General features: G+C 32.2%; 1 protein-coding gene across 1 annotated transcript; it reads left to right on the top strand.

Annotated features, from left to right (window-relative positions):
- The first annotated feature begins 211 nt into the window (after positions 1–211).
- Positions 212–7,316, top strand: LOC143064783 (protein LSM12-like). Its single transcript, XM_076237883.1, has 5 exons — positions 212–375; positions 1,523–1,656; positions 2,757–2,866; positions 5,366–5,495; positions 6,974–7,316. The coding sequence occupies exons 1-5, from the start codon at positions 246–248 to the stop codon at positions 7,055–7,057; spliced, it is 588 nt and encodes a 195-aa protein (XP_076093998.1). The 5' UTR covers positions 212–245; the 3' UTR covers positions 7,058–7,316.
- Positions 7,317–15,151: the final 7,835 nt, after the last annotated feature.

Below are 15,151 nucleotides of genomic sequence, written 5' to 3'. Positions count from 1 at the left end.
CATGGCCATAGTTTGTGCTACCCAAAAATGGTGGGGTTAGAGAAACAAATTTGTCACTGTCGAAGCCAGTAAAAAAAAAAAAAAAAAAAAAAAATAAAAAAGGTAAAGTTATTCTAATTATCTGACGAAATTTTACCGGATATTTGACCGACATTCGACTAATAGCTTAGTCTTTTTATTTCTATCGGCCAATCAGAAGTAAACAAAATATTTACTCCATATTCACTCATCTTGGTGGCAGAAAAATGAAGATTATGGCCCAAGAGGGCGAATACTTCAATATAGGAAGTATTGTGTCGTGTACGACATGTTACAATCAAAAATTGCAAGGGGAAGTTTTAGCTTTCGATGTAGAAAGTAAAATGCTTGCAATCAGTATCCTTCAATATATGACGAGTTGTTATGGAAATGATCTCGATTTTTTTCTGCGAAATTATGTTTTGTTTATAAATATCGTCCATAGGTCATCATAAACTTTCCGTATCTTTTAATGTGGCAAAACACAACGTAGTTCAAAATTGATTGTCGTATGCTTCTGAAATTACAGAATGATATTAAAAGCCTCTGTAATGTAATTTGAAAGACTAGGAATAGGATATACATTCAGTAATAATATCCATCAGGATGTTATTTGAATGACAACTGCTCATATTTATTTAGTTTTAGGCATAGTTGTTACTGAATTCTTTTGAACAATTTATTGCTACCTGCTTTATACTTATCTCGGTCCATTTGCCAAAAAACACCTTCTCTCCCATTCATGTTCGTCACTTTGATTTTTCGCACTGAAAGTCTGTTCACATTTGTTTCTAGTCCTTTTTTGTGTGTTTTATGTGTAATTTTGGTAAGTGTATTTGCTTTACATATATTTTTTCATTGTTTCCTAATAAAGTGACACAATGACAAGTTTTTGTGTTGAATAATTTTAATCATGTTTTGGTCGGTATATATAATTTGTATTGCTATAAATAATTTGTTTACATTGGTTTTTTTTATTTGTTGAATTGTCAGCTACATCAGTACCAATCATTTATTTCCATGAGTAAAGCAGAATGAGGTGCCAACATGTACTTATATACATATATATGTATATAATATATGTTGGTGTTGTATATATATAAAACTATCAGTTACATTACAGGACATTAATTTCTGTATGAAAAGAAGTTTGAAGGTACACTACATGTATAAGGGTAAAGAAGAACACAAGTTAAATTATTTGATTTATTTTTTATTCATCCTAATATCTTACATCTAACAATTATTCAAAAGAAACATCATCAATATCAAGTTGACAACAGTAATAAGATTTAAGTTGAGGAAAATTTAAAGATATTGCCAGGAATATATACTTAAAAAAAATATCTACTAATCCAACTGGAATTTTGATAAAAATTTACTTGCCACTGTGTATTGTCTTGGAAAGAAACTTGAATTTCAACCATACAAAATATAAAAATCCTATGTATGTTAAGTTGTTAACCCACTATCATTTCTTGTATATTCCTTAACTGTTTGTTAGAATCATCTGCTGCTAGCGGTAAACACAATGTCCATGATGTTCGCATGGTAAATCTCAATTATTGTAGTGAAGTTAAAGTTGTTAAAGAATCTGATGACCCTCCACCTGCACTGCCTAACTTGAGTTTACAGAAGGTATTTAGCTAGAATTCTGTATAATAACATAATTGTAGTCAGTCTGTAGTAGGCTATATATATACAAACTGCAGTATACTGAAATATTTTCAGCAAACGCATACTTGAAGCAAAATTTTACTCAGTGCACTTTAAGAAATATCTTGTGTACTTGCTGTTTGTAAGCTCAGCCTCAGAAAAAGTTATTTCCATAGGAAGAGAAATTGAAATGAAAATATATTTCCTCAGTATTGTGTCTGTGAAATCATGAATGGATTGCACCAAATAATCATATAACAAATAAAAAGAAAAAAGCTTGAGAATTTAGCACATTTAGCCACTTCAACAAATCATCAAGTTATTTTAGCAGTATAAAAGTGAAATGGCCAAATACAAAAATAATTTATTTTTGTGGTTTAAAAAAAGTGTATTTTAGTGGGTATGTGATTTTATAGATTTACTAAAGTCTGCATACAAGCCTATAGAAAATTTGTACATCAATTACCATTTAAACAAGTAGTTCAATAGGCCTGTACCCACGAAATCCACTGAAATTGGTATCCAATGAATAATAATGAAGCAACAATCATGACAGTAGGCAGTCATTTTTTTGTACCTCAGTGAAAAAAAACCAGTCCATTTCACCAAACATTTTTTTGTACCTCAGTGGAAAAAAAACAGTCCATTTCACCAAACATTTTTTTGTACCTCAGTTGAAAAAAAACAGTCCATTTCACCAAACATTTTTCAACAATTTGAGACATTTATTCAAGATGACAACTCAGTTCTAAAAGAACACCCCCTGTAATGTAAAATTTTAGATTTGGCATGTGACATTGATATCACCAAAGGTTCAACTTTATATGACTTAACAATTTTGTTCCAGATTCTGAACTTTATCATAGTGACATTTGAATGCTTGTTAAAGAACCAAAATATTTTAACTGTCCTGATATATGATTTAGTTACTGTGACATTATTATCAACATAAGACACACTTGCATTGGCTTTGCATGAGTACAGCTAATGCAGGGACTTTTTTACTCACGCTGGTGCATGAACGTGTTTATGTATGTGCAATCCAAAAATTTTGTTTAATTTTATTGTACTTATATTTTCAGTTGAATAACAGACTAAATGCAAGTAAAGAAGAGAAACGGAAACGTATTAACTACATTGGTATTGGTGTTTCTGATGAAGCACAAAAAGTGTTTAACTCTATTGTTAAAACGTAAGTCATTAACATTAATTTTAGTTTATCGGTTGTCTCATCAATGTAAAGAAACTGGAGAAGTTGTCGAGGCATTTTGGAGACTGTTTGTGTACAGGTTTTAAAAGAACTGAAAACTGAACAGCAGTATATATTGTGGTGTGCATGATTGAAAAGTTTTATATGCAAATTCAAACTCCGGTAGAAACAATGGATTTTTGACATACTATTATATGTTAGTGTCCAAATGAACATGATTGCCATTGTTACTAGACTTAAAAAATAACTTTAAACAGGATGTATTTGATAGGAAATGCTTATTTGAAATTTAAAGCAGGAATCACAAATTCAAATGAATACAATTGATGGCTTGCATTTCAATATTTTGTCTTGCTTTGGTAAGCTATTCATAGACATATATTAATTTCTGACCTCTATGACCCTGGTATTCACAACGGTATTGCTAGCTAGTACAAAATAACACTCCTCTCCCAGTTCATTCATGCACTATGCATTTCTATTGAAATTTTGTAATTCAGTCCTCTACAAATGTGGCAGTAACTTTAATAAGAGGGATATTCTGGTATCAGAGCTCCAGATAAGCTGCGTATTTGCGTGATCACGCAATACAAATAATAAAAAACCCAATGCAATTGCACATTGCAGGGTTCAATAACCCAATTAAGTCAAAGGAAAACCCAATTATATGCCAAAACCATGAGTTCTCAACCCTTTTATTGGCTACCATTTGCGTTATTTACCCTTATCTGTTTACAGTCGTCGCGTAAACTATTCTTATAATAATTATAATTGGAAATTTCCTTTCGTTCTAAAAATAGATCCCTGCATCAAGTAACTGAAATGGGTCCCTGTTAGAGTGTTCCGTTGCTCAATAGGTACACGTGTTTTTGAAAACATTTCGATCTTCTCGGCGTTTATCCAATAGACCACTTTCGAGTTCATCCGTCACCGGAAAAAACTCGTCAATTATACGCGCTTTTATCACCGTCATTTGTGCGTTTTGGGGCGTCGTCACTTCCCTTCCAATGTTGAGCGAGTGGTTGGAAAACTATAATTCTATATTATACGAATTATTCGGCAAATTGAATTCTCAAAATTAACAATCAACACTGCTGTCATTAGGGAATTGTCAGTAAGTACCTACAGAGCAACCATTATTTCTAGTTTATCCTGCACAAAGACGATCACTAAGACGCTTGATGAACGTAAATAGTGCAGGGATACAGGCGACCCCCTCTATCTGGTAAATGACGTCATAAAGGCGTGCATAATTGACGAGTTTTTGCCGGTGACGGATGAACTCGAAAGTGGTCTATTAGCGTGTGTCATGTAGTCATTTTTTTTTCCGCATTGCTCGGGATTTATCATAACATACATTGAATTAAAACGAAAGTGAATGTCCGGTAAAAATATTGAATAGAAGCATGTTTTCTGCTTCTTTTGAAAAGCTGAGGGAAAGTTATGATGATAACAAGACTCAGTCAGTGTTTTTAGGAAGCGTCCATCGAACACACAGGCGTGTGTGCGTGTCTTAACGAGAACATTGCTGATAAAAACGGGGTTTCCTCAAAAACGAAATCAGTTGGAAAAAGTGAAAGGCCAAATCAATTATGACATGATAAAGCATCAGAAACCAAAAGTTCTAATAAAAGACAACTAAACCCAGATTTATGAAAATTGGAATAAAACAAAAACATTCAAGTATAATTAGAGTTTATATACTATTTTTTTTTAATTTTACGGTTAATTAATGAATACACACACAGGCACTGGTCTCAGAATTTATTATATAAAGGTATAAGACGAGTGCCTGTAAATACACATATCCGTTTTGTATCAGTTTATATGAGAAAATACAAAACTGGCAGAAGGTTTGAACCGGAACACAAATTAAAACCTACAATTGCTCCTCAGTGAATAAACCAAATGAAACATTTAGCAAATAACCCTAACCCTAAACCAAGTAAAACAGCTACATGTAAACAAAGTAAGAAACATACATTGTATTTAAGATGGAAAAAAATCTGGGGTTGATATTCCCTAAATATTCAATATTGTGTTGATGAAAAAACCCAATACATTAAGGAGCTTGGTGGTGAAAAACCCAATTTGATATTAACACGAGGGGTGAATATGAATTGATAATGCAATTAAAAAACTTTATCACCCAATTGTATAAGAAAATGGTGGGTAAAAACCCCAATTTGTGAATTCTTATCTGGAGCTCTGGGTATTTAAAACATAAATGTGGCAGTAACTTTAATAAGAGGGATATTCTGGTATTTAAAACATTTTCTATCCTTCAAATCAATATTCAGGATTTAGATCAAATCTATTATTTTATCTTCTCTAGATAGTTGCTGTTGATTCATTCTGATCGTAAAATCATTACAGAAATCAACTAAATTATTTACATTGATTGGATTGGATTTTTCTGTTAAACTTTATCTTATTTATTCTTCGATACATACATATTTTTAAATGTTAAGAATATTGCAGGTTGGCAGAGTCCAGATGGGAAGGTAAAAATATAATTGTGATGGAAGAAGTGACTATACGACCTCCTTATGGAGTAGATGATTGCCAAGGAAAACAAGGAAGTCAAGTACTCAATCATGTTAGAAAAATAGTAAGTTATTTATCAAAGACAACTTGAATATTTCTGATTCTGTAACAACTTTGTATGGTCTGTCTGAGGAGACAGGGGCATTAAGAGTTAACATTTTACCATCAGCTTTTCTGTCTTTACTTACATCAGTCTTTCCATCTGTCTGTTCCATTTTCAAAGCTTCAGTAGGTGCATTTGTGTCATCAAACACATTTTTCTTTTAATTTATAAATGTTTCATGGGAATCTAGTCCCTACAAAATATGCCCTAAACTTGCATCATTAGATGAAAATCCTATACAGCCATTTGGACTATTATTAGTAAACTTAAATTACCTTTGTTACATTAAGTTATGATGGAAAGGATTTAAGTACGATGTACTATTAACAAAAATCTGAGGATATATACCAAAAGCCAAAATGTGTACATGTGTCATCTTTATTTAAGTTTCTCTGTCTTCTCAAATTTCTTATTTGTGCATTTTCCTGTATTATGCTTATGTTTCTCACAGAGTCTAGTATTATTGGAAAAGTGCTGTTACAAATCATTTTGTTGTCAATAAGCTGAGTGTGATTTTCAATATTTTCATATTTTACCACATATGTGCATTCAAAACGTTTGAAGAATGTTATATAAACAAACAATATATATGATATACAGCATCAAAAGACAACCACTAAATTACAGTTTCCTGACTAAGGATAGGCACATACAGAAAATCCAGGGGTTAGACTAGTTTGTTTGCCCCATACCCTCCCCTAACCTAGGACAGTAATATAATTGCACAACTTAAGAATAAACTATGCAAAACCAATACAAAATGAAATGAGAAAAAAAAACACAATTCCATATCTGATATACAATTAGACTGGTCTGAAATTTAATGGCCTTTGTCCCTGACCTCTTTCATGGTTTGACGACCATTTCAAATAAAAGTCTAGATTTTAGCTGAGCTACGTGAACTGTTGTCATATCTTGGCAACTGTCAACATAGTTCAATCATCTTCTCTAAAACTACTGAACCAATTTCAACCAAGCTTGGCTTAATAGGAAGCTTGAGATGTCTTTACTCTAGACTTTGTTTATTGTCACAGAAACCAAGAAACATGACAGTTGGCCATTTAGTTAAAATACAATTTATATAATCTTGAAAAGTGTAATAGTTATTAGAAAAATGATCAGATGATTTATGGTAGGGCTTTATCAAACTCAGCCTGATGGGCCTCGGTGGCCAAGTGGTCTAGGTAGTTACTACTGTAATCACTAGCCAGTCAACAATGAGGTTGTGAGTTCGAACCCGCTTGTGCATGTGCACTAGACTCTAATCTTAATTGACTAGGATTGTCAGTTTTTCTATGGAAGGTTAGTGGTTTTCTCTGGGAACTCCAGCTTCTTCCACCAATAAAATAAACTGTCAGCCACGAAATAGCCTAAAAGTGGCATTGAAACAATAAAAATCAAAATCAAATACTAAGCCTGCTGTTTATTTCTATTTACAGATACAAAAGCATGTAGCTGATGAGGCTCAGAGAGATCAAAGAAAATCTATGTCACCATCCACAGTTACCAGTCTCAAATCATGAACAAAGGGAAACAACTTTCGTTAAATTGACTCAATTGTAATGAACAAGGTTTTGATAATTTGAAACATAACATTTATCAGCATTTTTTTTTTATAAAAACCTTGTTTGTAAAAAATCCACAAATAAATGTGGGATTGCCTTATTTATACATGAGGATAAAATATTTAAACCAATGAAACAAAGCATTATTTTTATTTGAATGATGAATATAACATATAAATTACAAAATAGATTGGTTTTAATAAATTTTAGGAACATCTGTGTGTATGCAACTTAAAGATTTGTAAGAGATATTATTGTTTTGATACAATACTGAAAGTGTTCAATTTAACATTGTTATAATGCTCCACTCTTTATTAGAAATAACATCATTTTTATAGGAGATATAAAAGAAATTAGTTTTACAGGAATTTTCCCTCCCAAAGATTTTTTCAGAAAAGTATTGCTTATTGAAATGTTTCTAGGTTACTGTGACTTTGTGTACACCTTAACACAGGTGGATACTGTATGAGTACTTGTTTCATTCTAAAAGGTCTTACAGAGAATAACCACCTTTCTTGAAGCAGGTATGGCAAAATTTTCAGTCTTCATGCTAAAAATGCTCGGGCATCAAAAGTTGAATGAATATAATACAATGGGATTTCACTCATGCTATTTCCCTTCAACACACTCTTGATTTATTCTGTTAACATAAATCTTTGTTAAAAAAGCAAAAAATGCTTTTCTTAAAATATGACTAAATAAAGAATACAGGAAACAAGCTTTTGGTAATAGATTATAAGTCATTTAATGATTTTAATAATGAAGATGTAAGCATTTGTCAATCTTAGAAAGTATTTTTTAAGGCAAACAGCCTATTTTCTGAGGTAAACAGATCTTGCATCCACCATAATTTATTTCCAAGAAATATATATGTAAAAGAATATTGAAAATGTTTATCTTATTACTTTGAGATGTTATTTAGCCAGGAGTTCAAAGTAGATGTTTCTTCTTTATATCTGATGGCTTCAGGTTAATGATAAATTTTATGTGTTTAACCTACATTAAATAATGGATTTTAACATATTACAGAAAAGTTGTTATTAAACTGAAAGGTTAAGAATGTCCCATAGTTGACTTTGAGCATTAAGTTTTGCTATCCATTGATATCTGTTATATGGGGTTTAAGCCATATAGACAAGTCTTTTCATTTTTCATATGAAATGTATGGGAATAAATTAATTTTAAACTGTATAAAAGATATATTAAAAATACAAGATATTTTTTTTGTCACCTAACCTTATGAAAATGTGTTTACTGGGCAAAACTAATTTCATAAAGCAGATCATAATAAGAAACAAGAAAAACAACAATGAAAAACCTCAAAAACCAGAATGGCCCTATAAATTCAATAGACCATTTTACAGTATGAAAAAAAGTTGAAAATACAAGATTCAATATTTATTATAGCATATTTAATATCCTTAAATTTTCAAGAAATACAAAAATGTTTTTAACATTGAAATACATTGGGGGTAAAACAAACAATAATTTCAACATATAGTTGAAAAAATCAAAACAGGCTGTATTTCATTCTGACAGAATAAATCATAAGACAAATTTATTTGGCGATATTGATGAAATACAGTTCCAAGAGAACAAGCATTCATTGAGATATGCTGAAACATTTTTTTTGAGAGAGTAATAGTGTTTAAAGTTCTTTTTGAACTGGGGATGGGGGTGGGGTTGAGATGTATCTGAGTAAATTGAAAAGAGTTGTCTTGAGTCAAATAATGATTAAAGAAGACTGAATAAAGAAAGAATTCCCAATGGGAACAGTTTCTTTTTGTTTTTGTATATGCCAGCCAGCTACAGTTATTTAATAGTGTTTCAGTCTGTCACCCAATGTCTAGCACTAACTTAAATATTCTTTTTACAGAAAAAAAAATCTCAATTTATTGTTCTAGGGAGAGTAGCTTTATATCAATTTAAAATTATTATTTTTAAATTGATCCTTGAGTAACTGGACTTGTAGAAATATGTTATAATTTGATTAATTGTTTTGACTAAGTTTAGAATTATAAAGCTTTATATAATATTTCAAAAGATAAATGACCTGGATGCTTCATATCATGTATGCATATACCTTATGTTACCAAGTTTCCATCTGTCATATGTCCATTGTCTTTGACCTCATTTTCATGTCTCCGTGTCTGCTTGAACAAAATTTTTGTCATGTGAATTTCTCAATTATGATAAATAGTTGTAGGATATTTATATTTTGTACATAGGTTCCTTGCAATATCTACATGTCAGCCAGACAAGGTTCACCTGACCTTGATCTCATTTCATGGATCAGTGATCAAGATCCTAGTATTATGATAAGGTCATCAAAAACGATAAGCAGTGGATCAGCTATATGTGGTGTATGGAATGTATGTATTGGGTACATGTCAGTCTGGCAGGTTTCATCTCACCTTGACCCCATTTTCATGGTTCATAGTTCAATGTTAAGTTTTTGTGCTTTGGTCTGTTTTTTAAAGAACTACAAGCAATAGGCCAACTATATTTGGTGTATGAAATGAAAGAAATAACATGTCAGTCCGGCAGGTATTGTCTGACTTTGACTTTATTTTATTTTCATGGTTCATTTGTCAGTGTCAAGTTTTGGTCTGGGGTTTACAGGTTTTTAAAAAAAATATAATATAAGGTCAACTATATTTGGTGTATGGATTAACTGTATAAAGGTGTACTAAGAACATGTCCATCTGGCAGGTATAATCTGACCTTGATCTTATCATTGCTCAATCTTAGGTTTTTGTGTTATAATCTGTTTTAGGTTACCACTAGCAAGATTTTGTGTTCAAAATTGTGTAAGGGTGGATATGTCTGTATGACAGGATTTATCTGACTTTGACCTCATTCTCATAGATATTTAGAAATGTTCAGGTTATAGGGATCTTTATATGTCTGGTATACACCTGGAATTATGTGTGTATGTATGTATGTGGAACATTCAGAACTAATCTTCCTTTAGACTTGACCCATGCAAACAGTTCTTCGAAACCTTTGAGCAGTACATAAATATATAATAGACTCATCTAAAAAAGAATACATCAAGGTGCTTTATTTTCGTTTGATGGACATGTTTTTCAACAAACAGTTGACATTACTATAGGACGATCTCACCTATTCTGAACGACTTGTTTCTTTATTCCCAAAATACAGACATCATACAGAGATGTCTCAGGAAGATTGAAACGAAGCAGGTCGGCTTCCATTATGTTTAACATTATGTTTTGCTGTGTAGATGAAGTTCTCTCACTAAATTTATCAAAGTTAAATGACTTATTTTTATCACATCTATCCAGTCATGATTGAATTAGGAATAAAAGGATAGATGTCAGACAAGTTGTGTCTGTACCCGATCTTGATAATACATTTTACATTTACCTTTAAGAATGATCTACTAAACTGTACATGCTCAGTTCTAGTTGTTATATTATGTGAAGGAGAACTCGTGTCCTAACCTATCAATTTAAATCTTTGGGTACGTCTCACAATTGGGCTCACCTGGGTTAACTGAGTTGACCGAGCTAAACTTTAAAGATGACCAAAGAAAAAAAAAACCCTCATCAAATCCCATTATGGACTTGTCATTTGTATTTAAGGTGCATGTGGACCCTATGGCTAAAATGGCCGTATTTTCACCTCAAAATTTACTACGAGTACAGGCAAACCTATGCATTTGGAAACGTTTTAGGCAGCAACCATTTGATTTTCTGGGGGGGGGGGGCTATGGTTTTTTTTGGAAAAAAAAGTTTGTTTCCAGTTTTTGGAGAAAAAAATAATTTGTTTTTGATTCTGAGAAAAAAAAAATGTTTGTTTCACCCTCAGCTGCCACTATATGTAATGATAAAATTGAAAGAAAAAAATTGTTTTCGACTTGTCGGGAAAAAAAATAGATTGTTTTTCGCCGCAGGCGAAAAAAAAAATTTGTCCAGAAAAAAAAACCATAGCCCCCCCCCAGAAAATGAAATGGTTGCTGCCTTAAGGCATAGCATGCCCCAGATAAATAAAATTCAATACATTGTATGATTTAGAAAATTCATAACTCAACTGGATTTTGCCGTACACTTTTTTTCGTCCCTGCAGAAGATAACAGTTGAGTTTACCTCGATATGGTCCACTCAGTTACCGCGCTGAAGTACGTCCATTATTCATAGTTCATTATTCATTATTCAATAATGAATAATGAAATAGTTCACTATTCACTATTCAATATTGAAAAATGAATAATGAATAATGAAATGGTTTATGTTTCATTATTCAAATTGAAGCGGTGAATAGTGAAAAAAATATAAAAAAAATTGACTGTGACACTATAGCTATATTTTGATTCGAAATGACCATAAGACGGTTTACGGAGGACCTAAATGCCACAATATGCATCAAAATGAGGAAATATGATAAAAAAGAAGATGTGGTATGATTGCCAATGAGACAAATATCCAGAAAGACCACAATGACACTGACATTAACAACTATAGCTCACCGTACAGCCTTCAACAATGAGCAAAGCCCATACCACATAGTCAGCTATTAAAGCCCCGATAAGACATTGTAAAAAAATTCAAACGAGAAAACTAACGGCCTTATCTATGTAAAATAATGAACGAAAAACAAATATGTAACACATAAACAAACGACAACCAATAAATTACAGACTCCTGACTTGGAACAGGCACATACATAAATAATGTAACGGGGTTAAACATGTTAGCCAATTGTGAATAATGAAATGGATATTTTGAATAATGGAATGGACTGCTGTGACCCTTCAGCCCTAATTACAGATATATATTCTACCTCAATCGAAAGGTTATTAAGAGAGGAACAAACTGCATATAGTCAATATGTTCCGCAACGCATTTTAGAGGAGTAACAAAGGACTTAAATATCGAAATACGCCTGAACATTGAGAAATAGCCAATTTTGAATAATGAAATGGATATTTTGAATAATGGAATGGAGTGCGGTGACCCTTTGGCCCCTAATTATAGATAAATCTTATACCTCATTCAAAGCTGATTACAAGAGGAACAAAATGTATATAGTCAATATGTTCCGCAACGAATATTAGAAGACCTAAATGCCAAAATACGCGTGAAAATTAAGAAATAGCCAATTTTGAATAATGAAATGGATATTTTGAATAATGAAATTGACTGCTGCGACCCTTTAGCCCCTAATCATAGATAAACCTTATACCTCATTCGAAAGCTGATTACAAGAGGAACAAAATGTATATAGTTAATATGTTCCGCAATGAATATAAGAAGACCTAAGTGCAAAAATACGCGTGAAAATTAAGAAATAGCCAATTTTGAATAATGAAATGGATATTTTGAATAATGGAATGGACTGCGGTGACTCTTTAGCCCCTAATTGTAGATAAACTTTATACCTCATTCGAAACCTGATTAGGGAGCTACCATTTAATTTTTATGGGGGGCTAGGATGAAATTTGAAAAAAATAGGCAGGACAGGAGTTTTGAGTAAAAAAAAAGGCAGGATGAGACACTTGCAAAAAAAAAAAGTCAGGACGACAATTTAGGTAAAAAAAAGTGAGGATAAACTAAAAAAAAAAGGCAGGACCGAACAGAGTGAAAAATAAAAAGGTAGGACAGAGATTACAGCTAAATAAAAATGCAGGACAAAATTTTTCCTCCTAGCCCCCCCATAAAAATCAAATGGTAGCTCCCTTACATGAGGAACAAAATGTATATAGTCAATATGTTCCGCAACGAATATTAGAAGACCTAATTGCCAAAATACGCGTGAAAATTAAGAAATAGCCAATTTTGAATAATGAAATGGATATTTTGAATAATAGAATGGACTGCTGCGACACTTTAGCCCCTAGTTATAGATAAATCTTATACCTCATTCGAAAGCTGATTACAAGAGTAATAACATGTTTATAGTCAATGTGTTCTGCAACGAATATTAGAAGACCTAAATGCCGAAATACGCGTGAAAATTAAGAAATAGCCAATTTTGAATAATGAAATGGATATTTTGAATAATGGAATGGACTGCGGCGACCCTTTAGCCCCTAATTATAGATAAATCTTATACTTCATTCGAAAGCTGATTACAAGAGGAACAAAATGTATATAGTCAATATGTTCCGCAACGAATTATAGAAGACCTGATTGCTAAAATACGCGTGAAAATTAAGAAAAAGTCAATTTTGAATAATGAAATGGATATTTTGAATAATGGAATGGACTGCGGCGACCCTTTAGCCCCTAATTATAGATAAACCTTATACCTCATTCGAAAGCTGATTACAAGAGGAACAAAATGTAAATAGTCAATATGATCTGTAACGAATATTAGAAGAGCTAAATGCCAAAATACGCATTAAAATTAAGAAATAGCCAATTATGAAAATAAAATGGATATTTTGAATAATGGAATGGAGTGCGGCGACCCTTTAGCCCTTAATTATAGATAAACCTTCAACCTCATTCGAAAGCTGATTACAAGAGGAACATCATGCTTATAGTCAATATGTTCTGCAACGAATATTAGAAGACCTAAATGCCAAAATACGCGTGAAAATTAAGAAATAGCCAATTTCTAATAATGAAATGGATATTTTGAATAATGAAATGGACTGCGGCAACCCTTCAGCCCCTAATCATAGATAAACCTTATACCTCATTCGAAAGCTGATTACAAGAGGAACAACATGTATATGGTCAATATGATCTGCAACGAATATTAAAAGTCCTAAATGCCAAAATACGTGTGAAAATTAAGGAATAGCCAATTTTGAATAATGAAATGGATATTTTGAATAATGGAATGGACTGCGGCGACCCTTTAGCTCCTAATTATAGATAAATCTTCTACCTCATTCGAAAGCTGATTACAAGAGGAACAAAATGTATATAGTCAATATGTTCCGCATCGAATATTAGAAGACCTAAAGGCCAAAATACGTGTGAAAATTAAGAAAAAGTCAATTTTGAATAATGAAATGGATATTTTGAATAATGGAATGGACTGCGGCGACCCTTTAGCCCCTATTTATAGATAAATCTTATACCTCATTCGAAAGCTGATTACAAGAGGAACAAAATGTATATAGTCAATATGTTCCGCAACGAATATTAGAAGACCTAAAGGCCAAAATACGCGTGAAAATTAAGAAAAAGTCAATTTTGAACAATGAAATGGATATTTTGAATAATGGAATGGAGTGCAGCGACCCTTTAGCCCCTAATTATAGATAAATCTTATACCTCATTCGAAAGCTGATTACAAAAGGAACAAAATATATATAGTCAATATGTTCCACAACGAATATTAGAACATCCTAATTGCCAAAATACGCGTGAAAATTAAGAAAAAGTCAATTTTGAATAATGAAATGGATATTTTGAACAATGGAATGGACTGCGGCGACCCTTTAGTCCCTATAATAGATAAACCTTATACCTCATTCGAAAGCTGATTACGAGAGGAACAACATGCTTATAATCAATATGTTCCGCAACGAATATTAGAAGACCTAAATGCCGAAATACGCGTGAAAATTAAGAAATAGCCAATTTTGAATAATGAAAGGGATATTTTGAATAATGGAATGGACTGCGGCTACCTTTTAGCCCCTAATTATAGATAAATCTTATACCTCATTCGAAAGCTGATTACAAGAGGAACAAAATGTATATAGTCAATATGTTTCGCAACGAATATTAGAAGACCTAATTGCCAAAATACGCGTGAAAATTAAGAAAAAGTCAATTTTGAATAATGAAATGGATATTTTGAATAATGGAATGGACTGCGGCGACCCTTTAGCCCCTTATTATAGATAAATCGTATACCTCATTCGAAAGCTGATTACAAGAGGACCAAAATGTATATAGTCAATATGTTCTGCAACGAATATTTGAAGACCTAATTGCCAAAATACGCGTGAAAATTAAGAAAAAGTCAATTTTGAATAATGAAATGGATATTTTGAATAATGGAATGGACTGCGGCGACCCTTTAGCCCCTATTATAGATAAACCTTATACCTCATTCGAAAGCTGA

Source organism: Mytilus galloprovincialis, chromosome 2 (genome assembly GCF_965363235.1).
Source record: "Mytilus galloprovincialis chromosome 2, xbMytGall1.hap1.1, whole genome shotgun sequence".
NCBI lineage: Eukaryota > Metazoa > Mollusca > Bivalvia > Mytilida > Mytilidae > Mytilus > Mytilus galloprovincialis.
Note: the sequence above shows the minus strand (reverse complement) of the source record. Positions and strands in the feature narration are given on the sequence as shown.

Bases quoted from the DNA above. Each gene is read 5' to 3' on its own strand.
- LOC143064783 (XM_076237883.1), top strand. From the start codon at position 246: ATGAAGATTATGGCCCAAGAGGGCGAATACTTCAATATAGGAAGTATT. The intron at 1,657-2,756 runs GTATTTAGCTAG...TTATATTTTCAG, and splicing joins CTAACTTGAGTTTACAGAAG to TTGAATAACAGACTAAATGC. The intron at 5,496-6,973 runs GTAAGTTATTTA...TTCTATTTACAG, and splicing joins TCAATCATGTTAGAAAAATA to ATACAAAAGCATGTAGCTGA.